General features: G+C 44.6%; 1 protein-coding gene across 1 annotated transcript in view; it reads right to left on the reverse strand.

Annotated features, from left to right (window-relative positions):
- The window catches only part of PTPN3 (protein tyrosine phosphatase non-receptor type 3), a 108,975-nt gene that overhangs the window by 73,423 nt on the left and 23,120 nt on the right, over nucleotides 1-12,432 (reverse strand). The window contains exon 2 of the mRNA XM_039240748.1: nucleotides 2,805-2,959. Within this exon, the coding sequence (XP_039096679.1) occupies nucleotides 2,805-2,942 (138 nt within the window). The 5' untranslated portion in view covers nucleotides 2,943-2,959. The remainder of the gene's footprint in view (nucleotides 1-2,804; nucleotides 2,960-12,432) is intronic.

Raw genomic sequence — 12,432 nt, forward strand, 5'->3', positions numbered from 1 at the left:
TTACAGGGCTCCCCATTCCTCCTTTAGAAAGTTCTGACCTGGGATTCTCAGACACCGGCCCTTGCTCTCCTTCTCCCTCCTGGGACAGTCTGTCCCCATCTCCTGTAGTGCTTATCTCTTGTCTCTCAACCCCTTCGACACTGACCTGTGTTGGTCCCTTCTGTGTCCTCACTTCCCGGCAGATGTCACCCAGTTTTGCAGCCCTGCATCTGCATCCCAGCCTCAGCCCGCCCCTTAACCCTCTCATGTGCGCGTGTGACACTGTCACTATGTAGACGAGTACCAGGTACCTCAACACGTCCTTGACAGAACTGGTCATCTCCACCCCAAACCTACCCTTCTTACAGCCTTTCCCATCTCTATCGACTGTTAACTCCCATCTTGCCAGTAGCCCAGGCCATCACCCTTGACAGTCACCTTGAGGGCCTCTTTCTCATCCCAAATTCCATCTGTTAACAAATCCCACAGGCTCTGCCTTCAAAATAGGTTCAGACTTGGTTTACTCTTCGCCACCTCCACACTACCGCTCTGTCCAACCCTCCTCCTCCACTCCTCTGGTCTTTTATCATGGTCAATTAGTCCTTCCCCCACACCCAGTCTACTGCTGACGAAGCATCCAGAGTGACACCTGAGTCACATCACGTAAGGTCTCTGCCCAAACCTACCAATGGTTTCTGCCTCCCTCAGAATAAAGCCAGAGGGCTCAGGATGACCTATAAGGTTCTATGCAGCACCCCCCACACCAACCCAAAAACTATCACTCTGACCTCTCTTGCTACTCTCCCCCTTGTTCATTCCACTCCGGATACACTAGCTTCCATACTGCTCTGCAACTATACTGAGTGGGATCCTGCCTCAGGACCTTTGCATTGCTATTCTTTTACCTGGAATATGCTTTCCTTCCAGAGAACCACATAGTTCTTTCTTTCATTTCTTTTAGATGAGGTCTTCCTTGGTCACTTCTATAGAAAGACAACCCCACACCTGCCCTGCTCTGGCACTCACTACCCTCCTCATTCCACTTTATTTTTCTTCTAAATACATACCACCTGACATGGTATCCATTTATTTATGGTCCATTTCTTCACACTAGCTGTAAGCTTTAAAAGGGTAGCTGCAAGGGGCGCCTGGGTGGCTTAGTCGGTTGAGCGTCTGACTTTCGTTTAGGTCATGATCTCACGGTTCGTGGGTTCGAGCCCCACGTCGGGCTCTGTGCTGACTGGCAGCTCAGAGCCTGAAGCCTGTTTCTAATTCTGTGTCTCCCTCTCTCTCTGACCCTCCCCTGCTCATGCTGTCTCTCTCTCTCCTAGAAATAAATAAAACATTAAAAAAAAAATTTTTTTTAATAAAAAAAAAATAAATAAATAAAATAAAAGGGTAGCTGCTTTGCTGTTTTGTTCACTGCTGTATTCTTTATACTCAGCATGAAGCCTGTCACATAGTAGGTGCCCAGGAAACATTTGTTGAATAAACACTCGTGTTCTTCTTAGGAAGAAGATATACAGCAAAGGAATAGCTTCCAAACCAACAACATACCTTTTAACAAAGAAGCCAGACATAAACTGTCCATTTAGAGCATCTGGAAGAGGCACATGGTACCCTTTAGAGGCCCTGCCATGCTGTGACTGCTACGAACTGCCCTCCCCTCCTGTCTGCTCAGACATCAAGGTCCATAGTAACCTGGGGTCAGTGGGAGGCAAACTTAGGGGAGGAGTAGAAGACCCAAGGGCCAGTTTTTGTTACCCTGTCAATTTCTGTGGTCTTCCAGTACCCCTAGTTGTTCTCCTGAACCAAATCTTCTCTTTCTTTTTAAAAAAAAATTTTTTTTTATGTTTTATTTCTTTCTGAGAGAGACAGCATGAACAGGGGAGGGTCAGAGAGAGAAGGAGACACAGAATCTGAAACAGGCTCCAGGCTCCGAGCTGTCAGCACAGAGCCCGACGCGGGCCTTGAACCCACGAACCATGAGATCATGACCTGAGCCGAAGTCAGACGCTTAACTGACTGAGCCTCCCAGGTGCCCCCAAATCTTCTCTTTCTGACTCCTTTCCTTGCGCACTGAACTTTCCAGGCTGGGGCAGGTGCTGGCAGCCAGTCCAGGACTGGAGTTGACCCCTCTAGGACTGGCCAGAGGATGGGAGAGAAAGGCAGGGGGCACGGGCCTAAGTGACTGGGGTAGGGCGGGGCGGGGGCAGCATGGACTGCCACAGTTCAAGGCTCTTGCTGGTGGCCTGACACTGGAGGACTCATTTCCAGTCCTGCCTCTGTCATGACTTGAGGTGGGAGAAGCCAGGCTCCCCCGAAGCCCAGCCATCCATAAGGCAAACCGTCTCACCACCCTCCAGATTAGACCCATCTACTCACACTTCTAATAAGCACCGGCTATGTGCCTGGTCCTGGACCAGGCCCAGGGGAAATGACACTCTGCATGTCCTCAGGAGCTCCCAGTTTAAAGAACATATGACCTAGTAACTATAACTACCATTAACAAAATGTGACATGGGCTCTAATAAAGCATACAGGCCACCATTATGGGAGAATGAGCTCAGGAAGCTGACGGAGATGTCACAGAGGAAGTAACATCGAAGTATCAGTTAATGTCACCAAGAAGTGGGGGCAAGACCCTCCAGGCGAAGAAGGATGTGGGCAAAGTTTTTAGGGTTATTTCCAGGCCAATCTCAACATACAAGGTCTGAGACCTCAAGCTTTCATTTAAAAATAGTTTTCATCTCTTGGTTTATAAAATAAAGAAAAATTATGTCTTATAGCATTAATTCAGAAAAAATCAAATTTGGAGAACTTACGTTGGCTTTAAAGGTCTGTACCAAGCCATCTAAAAAGCGGATGCTGCAGACAACTTCGGATCGAGTTTTCTCTTTGGGTAATTCTGAGGTGCGTATGTTATTAATTCTTCCACCCAACGCACGTAACCGGGAGGTCATAACTATCGTTGAATAACCTGTAACAGAAGATATAGTTGTTAGCTCTGACATGAAAATTACCAGCTACGCGTGGATGTACCCGACAGTCCACCCATCCCGTGTCTGCTTTGACCGACATAAAACTATCTGAGGAACTCCAATAAATGAGAACCAGATAACAGATCAAGTTTCCATTTGACTTTTGACTTCTAAGCGGCTCTAAGCAAAATGTACTGCTCCATCATAACATGTTAATAGAATTATATGGCTTATTTGTCTGTTTTATCTCCCTGGTCTAAATCCAATTTGTATTTCCCAGGCTTTTAATTTTTTTATGTTTTACTTTTTAAAATATATTTGTGTATTCTACTATTTTTTAAGGAACTAAATGTATTGTGAAAATGATTTAAAATATTAAGATATTTATTGGTCGATTAAACTACATTAAGTAACTTATAGTCATTAAAAGACACCATTTAGGGACGCCTTGGGGGCTCATTTGGTTGGGCATCTGACTTCGGCACAGGTCATGATCTCAGGGCTCGTGAGTTCAAGCCCCGCATCGGGCTCTGTGCTGACAGCTCAAAGCCTGGAGCCTGTTTCGGATTCTGGGTCTCCCTCTCCCTCTGCCCCTCTCCTGCTCATGCTCTGTCTCTCTTCTTCAAAAATAAATAAACATTAAAAAAAAATAAAAATAAAAAAAAAATAAATAAACATTAAAAAAAAATTTTAAGTAAAGACAACCTTACAGGGATGTTTGCAGTATGTGTCTATAAAAGAGCTCCTGTAAATGGATAAGAGAAAAAAACAAGCAATCTGGCGGAAAATGGGAACCACACTAGTTGTCAAAGAAATGCCAATTAAAACCACAAAGTAATGGTAACCACATACCCACCAGAATGGCTACAGTGAAATCTAACAAAACCAAGTGTTGGCCAGGGTATGTAGCAGCCGGAACTTTCAGGGACTACTGGTAAGAATGAAAATCAGCGCCACTATTTTCAAAAACTGTTTGGCTACTAGCACTGAGCATATGCATACTCTGTGACATAATTCCACTCCTAGGCATATTCCCAACAGAAAAATGTAGATTTAACCACTGAAAGACATGCATGAGAATTTTTATAATAGCCTCAAACTGGAAAAGACTCAACTGCCCATCAACAGAGGGAAATTGTGGTAGAGTCATACCATGTTTGACTATACAGCAAAGGAAATAAATGAACTACTGTTATGTGAAACACAAATTAATTCCTCTGTTAAGATGAGCAAAAGCAGCCAGATACGATAGATTACCAACAGAATGAATCCCATTTGCATGAAGTTCAGAAACAGGCAGAAGTAACAAATGCTAACAGAGTACAGAAATGTGGTTAGCCCTGTGTGAAGTGACTGGGGCGGGGGTGGGGGAGGTGGCCAGGAGACTTCTGGGATGCTTATAATATTCTATCTGTTGATCTGGGCACTGATGCTGGTGTACTTGCTTTGTGAGGCTTCATCAAGCTCTACACTTATTTGTGTACTTGTCTGTATATTTCAATATCAAGTTCACTTAAAATAATACAGGTAGGAAGAGGGAGTTAGTTTAAAATCTGACTCTGTATTCGGGAAAATGGCAAGGAAGGAGGTCTTTCTAGTGAATGCAGCTGTAGAGCAGTAGACTAAAAAAAGACTGAGGAAGTGTGCAGTGAGCACACGGTCACACCGCGTAGGCAGGAGCCAAGGGTCTGGGCCAGCTCCTCAGCTTAGCGAGTGGAGGACGTGTAAATCTGATGAGGTCAGAGGGAAGAAAGGATGAAGGTGAAGGGCTTAAGTGCAATTTAATGTTCTTTTTTATTAGTTCTCTGCAGACTTTCTAAGAGGAGCTGGGCCTTTGCACGTGCTATTCCCTCTGTCTCCAAAGTTCTTTTCTGTTTCCTCTTCCGTCCTCAGGGCCCAGCACAAGCACCACTTCTTCAGCAAAGCCGTCTCTGGTGTCCATAACTACTCTTTGTGTTAGAGGCTCTCCTGTGTGGTGCTCAGCGTAATGCCACAGTCGCAGCTGGTGACATACGTAAGTAACATCGGCTTCTGCCACCAGAAGCTAAGGTCTGCATCTCCCAACACCTACCCAGCTCTGGGAGGCCACCAATAAATGGCTGAACAACTCAATGAGTAAAAGAAAAAATGAAAAATGAAGCCAAGACTGAGCACCTGGAAAAACAGTGCTACCTGAGAAGACACACTGGGTTGTGGGAGCAGGACAGAGGCTGGAACGAAGGTGGGGACACAGCCTAGACCCGGGTTCCTCACACCATAAGGTGCACACGACAGACCCCTCGGGGATCTTGATGAGAGGCAACCTAGGATGCACGGAGGTCTGAGGGGGGCCCTAGAGTCTGTAATTCTCGGTCTCCCAGGTGACAGAGCCGCTGACCCAGGTCTACACTGAGGAACGAGTCGCAGATGCCTGGAAAAGCAGCACTAAATGTCAGGCAGGGCCAGAGAGCAAGACTGGGGTATCAGCAGCGAGGAAGGGAGGGGCAGGAAGCCGACTGGGGCTGGGAATCAAGCCTCGGGGAGCCACAGAGGCACAGCGTAGTGGCAGGAAGCGGAAACACAAAGTCGGTGAAGGCTCCAGGAGAGAAGGGTACGCTTGGTCCCCTTTCCTACAGCGGGGGCTCCAGACAAACCCCCATTCTTCTGTAGACGGGGACAGGCAGCCGCGAACATCAATAACACAAATTCCGGGGACTAGCAGTAGGAGAAAACCTACTCTCATAAAACGCCACCCACCCCACCGCCTCCACCTTGCCCTTTCCAACGAACATGTCGTCAGAAGCAGGGATGCATTTTCTGAGTAACACCGAAAGTTATCAAAAGACAGCAAATGTGTTCCATAATGCTTTAACCACACTGAATTTAAAATGTCAAATTTATTGTTTAGTCCTTGTCTAAGAATTTCAGGTGGGCTAGAATTTTTTTCTTCTTAAGATACAATAGAATCCTTACAAGGATAATTCTAGTGGGAGGAGCACATCACTATTACCTGGGGAGCTTTAAACAAACAAGCAAAAAAATCCCAGGCCTGTCCTGGCCACACCCAGAGACGGTGACTCAGCACCCTAGGGCGCGGGGCAGAAGGACTTGCCTTTTGGGAAGCCCTCCAAGGAAGGAGGCAGTCGAAGCCAGAGGAGCCCCAGGACCTGCTTCAGATGGTCAGACTCAGAATGCAGGGTCTGCGGAATCTGAGCCATTCACTGCGGGGTCACCAAGAAACAGCAGGGCGGTTCCTTAGGGCAGCGAAAACTAAGAGCACATCACACCACGATTCTGGATGGAAAAGACCAAGGGCAATTTCAAACAAGAGCTTCCGAATGAAAGTCAGAGGGGCAGATGTGCTAAGAGCAAGCACTGATTTCCACACTGCCCCGGGCCCCAGCAGCTCCCGGTAGCGGGCACAAGCATGGGTGCTGGTGGGACTTATTAACTTGACCATGGTCAACGATGTTCCCAGCAGAGTCCTGTGACCAGGTGACAAAGCACATCAGCAACCCAAAACGATCTCTGCTATATAAAAGGGCTTGGAACCTAACAATGTCACAGATCGGAACTTGATGGAAGGCACAGATATGATCTCCCCACAACTGTTCCTAAAGCATACTTTGATAAGAGCAGACCTCATGCTGAATAACCACACAATTGAGCCATGTGGGGTTTTCAGATTGTCTTGAAATTCTATCTTAAACAATCTGGTCAAGACAATGGATGCTGACTGCCTGCCCAGTTTCCTGCAGCACAGCAATTGGGGAGCTCGGGGTTTCTATGGCTTCCCTTCTAAGCCTCTTCATTCTAAACAAAGCCACAATCCAACCAGGAGCACACTGGCCTCCCCAAGCAGTAGTGATTACAGCTGCAGCAGATGCATTGTATACTATGGAAGCTTGCTTGCCATCTGTATTTTTAAAATCAAAATCAGTTGTGGCTTCAGTATCTGTTCCGCATGACAGAGGCTCTACTGACTATAGATTTTATCAGACTGTTTGCAAGATGTATAGGAAGAGGTGACATCTCCCTTAGCCCATGGGGGGGTGGGCAAGTGCACACCATGAGTGTGAGTTAACACCCGGTGGGACGTACACTAGGTACTCAATAAAAGGCATTTTATTAACAATGCAAAGCTTCTTTTTTTTAAATGTATTTTTAAATGTTTACTTATTTTTGAGAGAGAGAGAGCGAGCAGGGGAGAGGAAGAGAAGAGGGAGACACAAAATCCAAAGCAGGCTCCAGGCTCTGAGCTGTCAGCACAGAATCTGACCTGGGCCTCGAACTCACAAACCGAGAGATCATGCCCTGGGGCAAAGTTGGACACAACCAACCAAGCCACCCAGGTGTCCCAATAACGCTGTGCTTCTAATGCCATCAGGTACTGCCTAGACTTTAGATTTTGTAGCCAATCCTGATTTCAAATTCCTTATATAAATGTTCTGTTTCTTAAATTTTTATTTCAATAGAGACAGCCTGTGAGGTTAAAAGATAAAATAGATAGGTGACATACCACAGAGCTGCTCTATAAACACAGGTCCCAGAAGCAGGAGCACATTGCCTGGGAGGTGGCAACTTGTGGCATGTGGGACACCTGAGCCCTTGTGGGTGAGGCTGGGTCACAAGGCTTCAACCATTATCCTTTCTGGGCTCCCTGTCTGCCCTGGAGCTGGGGACAGGGAAGAGGTGATGCTTTACTTCCTAAGGGTCTACATGCTGACCTGGGGAACTCTGTTCTTTTACAAGCACATGAACCATAGAAAGAAGATGAACCATAGATAGAAAGAAGGGAGAGGACTATACTCTTCTCCATTAGAAAAAGAAAGAACTCCATGTTGGCCATTTCATTTTTTTTTAACGTTTATCTATTTATTTTGAGAGAAAGCAAGAAAGGGGCAGAGAAAGAGGGAAAGAGAGAATCCCAAGTAGGCTCCACATTGTCAGCACAGAGCCCGACACGGATTTGAGCCCACGAACTGTGAGCTCATGACCTGAGCCGATATCAAAGAGTCCCACGCTTAACTGACTGAGCCATCCAGGCAGCCTCATGTTAGTCATTTTAAAGAAAAATGCTGAGGTTATTTCATACCCTTGTTTTCAAAAATAAGAACTTAGACTTTAAAAAAAATTTAACGTTTATTCATTATTGGGAAGCAGAAAGACACAGAGCATGAGCAGGGGAGGAGCAGAGAGAGGGGGAGGCACAGAATCTGAAGCAGGTTCCAGGCTCTGAGCTGTCAGCACAGAGCCTGATGTAGGACTCGAACCCGCAAACCACGAGATCATGACCTGAGCTGAAGTTGGGCATTTAACCAACTGAACCACCCAGGCACCCCAAGAACTTAGACTTCTAACTCAACAGTGCAAGTTTCAGTTAAAAGGAAAAAAAAGCAGTTCTGATTTATTAACACCTAATTTGTGAGTAAACGCTACATATGAACCACAGGTGGCTCAACACAGGAACTCGGACTAATCATCAAGCCGGCCTAGGCCAATGCTACCACCTAGTGGCCATCAGAGGAACACACTGCACCTCCTACCCTATGACTTTACTTTCTGGAGAGAAACAGGCACAGCCTTACTCCCTTTTCTTATCACAGTTCAACTTCAAAAAAATATCTCACAGTACATAAGGCCTTCTCTGTAGCCAAATTCCCTCCTTATCCCTAATTCTTCTTCCCCAGTGAACTCAGGAGAGGTGTTTTTTTTTTTTTGGGGGGGGGGGTTGGGTGAGGAGGACATTTATGAGCCCCAACAGATATCTGATCAGCTAGAGGGGGATGTCTCTAGCATGTATAATCAGCCATGCTAGAGAGATGACTCATCAAATACCAATATTGCTTTCTTCACCTTTCCATTGTAAATACACGGCGCTCAGGCTGCATTAGGGGACAAATGCACAGTGCTCACGACTTTACTGCATACGGACAGGAAAACACAAACCTCTTTCTGAATGTTGACTGCATGTCACACAGGACAGCTTCTTTAGCTCTAGTCTGTTTTATGGCCAGGTTTACGTGTTCCTTAAACTCCTCTGAAGTAGGGTACTCCCTTGTAAAGATTTATAAACATCTGGATAGAGATTTACTTATTAAGCTCTAGCTTAAAATCAGATCAAACTGTAAGAATGTATGCTTCGTAATTAAGCTGCTAACAAAGAAACAGTGATTAAAATGAGACTTTTTAAACCAAAGACTTAAATAAAACTTTAATGTGTTTGATTTGATCATCTGGGGAACTTGCTAAAATAGATTCCTGGGCACCACCTACAGAAATTATGGTTTGGTAGGGACCGAAGAAATTGCATTTTAAAAGTTAATTTTTTTCCCAACTTATAGAAAAGTTGCAAGAAAAACAGAACTCCCATATACCCCCATTGGCTGGATGTAATTAACTTTTTGCCATGTATGCTTTCTCTCCTACACACCCCCACCCCTTATGCTTTTTACTGAACACTTGGAAGGGGTAGATATTACGCCCCTTTACCTCTGAATATTTAGCATGTCTCTCAAGCACAAGGACATTTCAAGACACAGTACAACTATTTTACTGGGGCAATTTCACACTGATAAAAGCACTTAATGTAATATACAGCCCATATTAAAGTTTCGCAAATTGTTCCAATGATGTCCTTTATTTCTTTTCTCCTGATCCAGGATCCAAACCAGGACCTTGCCATTGCGTTAACTGTTAGAGTGAAGTTGCATTTTTAATAAGCATCCCCTGGGGAATCAGGCAGCGGGTCTGAGCACCATGGAGTGGAAAATACTCAACCTGGGGAATCCCAGGGTTCCTTTCGGTTTTGACCGTATGTGTCTACAGCCAGGGCTTGGTTAGGTCAGCACCCTGCACCAGTTTTCCTACATTACAAATCACTTCCCAGAGCTGAAAGGAGTTTCTGTAGCTTAGCAGCTGTCCCCTCACTTAGTCTGGGGAAGCACTGCCTATTAACACTGTTGAAGTAGCACAGACTTTCCAGTCTCTATGTCCGTGCTGGGACACTTGTCATAACAGAGGAAGAAAGCAACACGAAAATAACTCGTTCAAAGGGGGTTCTAGGACTTGATATTATGTAACCAGATGTCTTGGCTTGTTCGCCCAAATTAGTTTACATCTTTCATAGACAGTGATTCCTAACAATTCCTAATATCCAAGTTGTAAAAAAGGCAGCAGGGTCTTCTGAAATGTACTTTTGCAGAAATAAGGGCCAGTCAACTACAATTGTGGTAAGGAAGGAAGGAGACAAAAGAGATACATACATTTTGCGATTAGGCTTTGCCAAAGTTATTAATGAAACTCAGCCATACCAATTAGTGATTCTAGTTCTCATTTGTAAAATACTCACATCTTACAAAAAACACACTTCTGTATACTATTTTACTTTATTATTTTTAAATTATATGCATCTGATAAAATTACAGTGGGGCACTAGGGTGGCTCAGTTGCTTAAGTGTCCAACTCTTAATTTTGGGCCAGGTCATGATCTCACGGTTCATGGGTTCAAGCCCCACATCAGGCTCTGCACATCTGCGTACTGGAGCCTGTTTGGGATTCTCTCTCGCTCTCAGAAAAAAAAAAAAAAAATTACCATACAACTGGTACATGAAATTGAATTTTCCTCATGATTAATTTCCATAAATTTATCAATAATACTTTCTGGCAATTACCACCCCCCCCCATACTTGCCTTTTTAATATCCAAAGTGCTACACTGCATAACAATACAAAGATAAATATATTGACTTCTTTTAAAAACTGGTTTATAATGTAAACAATCACTATGAACATTTCTAAATTAGAAAAAGTCTATTAAGGATGGCAAGTTCATATTGCTAATTCAATGTTAGCCAATGTAAATTTTTCAGCACAGAGGCTCAGGACAAATTAATTTTTAAATAGCATTTTTAAAGCTTAAAGGCTGTTAATGAAAGTAATAATTGCAGCTGACAATGGAAGTTATTGGTGCACAAGACTTATTTTTAATTTGGGCATGCATATATAAAAGTATTTAATATCTTATTTAGGAAAAAAGATGCTTCTGTGAGCACATTTATGAAAGTTTTTAACTCTCACACTTCACATTACGCGCCACCACATGGGAGAAAATGCTCATGCAAGTCCCTTCAACAGTACAGCTCACTACTCAGATTATCTTGCAATTATTAATGCGAACACTCCAGGCGTACAGTCTTGGGATCAAATCATTTGTTCCAAAGCTCTTGTAATTTGTTCAGGAAGTGGATCTCCGACTAGAGCCCCTGGGAAGCAGGGCGGGGTCATCTGTAGGATTAGTTGTTTTCAGATAGAGACCCCTAATTAGTGCCTTGTTTTCCTGCAACTTCAAAATGCCGAACAGTTTTCTTATTATGGAGTCAGGGTTTATTTATAGGTTCAACACCACGACACTTGCAAAATTCACAAAATAAGAAAGTTATACTTGATATTGGGAGATAACAAGAAGCAGTTTCGGGGCGCCTGGGTGGCTCAGTCGGTTAAGTGTCAGACTTCGGCTCAGGTCATGATCTCACAGTTCGTGGGTTCAAGCCCCGCGTCGGGCTCTGTGCTCACGGCACTGAGCCTAGAGCCTCCTTTGGATTCTGTGTCTTCCTCTCTCTCTGCCCCTCTCTCACTCATGGTCTGCCTGTCTGTCTCTCTCTCAAAAATAAGTACACATTAAAATTTAAAAAAAAGAAAAAAAAAGTAGTTTCAAGCTCCCTGAAGGGCAAGATAGAGAACTTTGTAGGGGCTGCAGATGCTTTTGGGAAAGAGGTGATGTTGCTATAAAGAGAAGCCAATCTCTTAGGTTCCATGAGCAAAGTTTTCAGGGTGGTGATGAGAAGCTAGTTTGACCCTAAGTGAGGAGAACACTGACATTGCACTCATTGAGTCTGTTAGATGAAGTCATTGCCCCCCGCCCCCTTTTTTTGAAGCCTCACAGAGGGAAGAAGCACAAATCCTAAGTGCATAGCTCTCAAGAAGCCTGACAGGAGCGGCCCCCCCCCACCCCATCCAAACAAACTTCCCACAGAGGTGACTACCCTTCTAACTTTTAACACCATCTTCATGAGATTTATTTTATTTTATTTTTTTTAATTTTTTTTTAATGTTTAATTTATTTCTAGGAGAGAGAGAGAGAGACAGCGTGAGCAGGGGAGGGTCAGAGAGAGAGGGAGTCACAGACTGAAACAGGCTCCAGGCTCTGAGCTGGCAGTCAACACAGAGCCCGACGCGGGGCTTGAACCCACGAACCGCGAGATCATGACCTAAGCGAAAGTCAGACGCTTAACCGACTAAGCCACCCAGGCGCCCCTCATGAGATTTATTTTTAAATACTACTCCCAACATGGGGCTCAAACCTATGACCCCAAGATCAAGAGCTGCATTTTCTACCGACTGAGCCAGAAGGTGCCCCTTGAGATTTTTTTTTTCTTTTTTTTTTTGAGTACGCTTCACACCAAGTGCAGAGCCTAATGTGGGGCTTGAACTCA

The sequence above is a fragment of the Hyaena hyaena genome, unplaced genomic scaffold, assembly GCF_003009895.1.
Source record: "Hyaena hyaena isolate Hyena2069 unplaced genomic scaffold, ASM300989v1 scaffold_6, whole genome shotgun sequence".
Classification (NCBI taxonomy): Eukaryota; Metazoa; Chordata; class Mammalia; order Carnivora; family Hyaenidae; genus Hyaena; species Hyaena hyaena.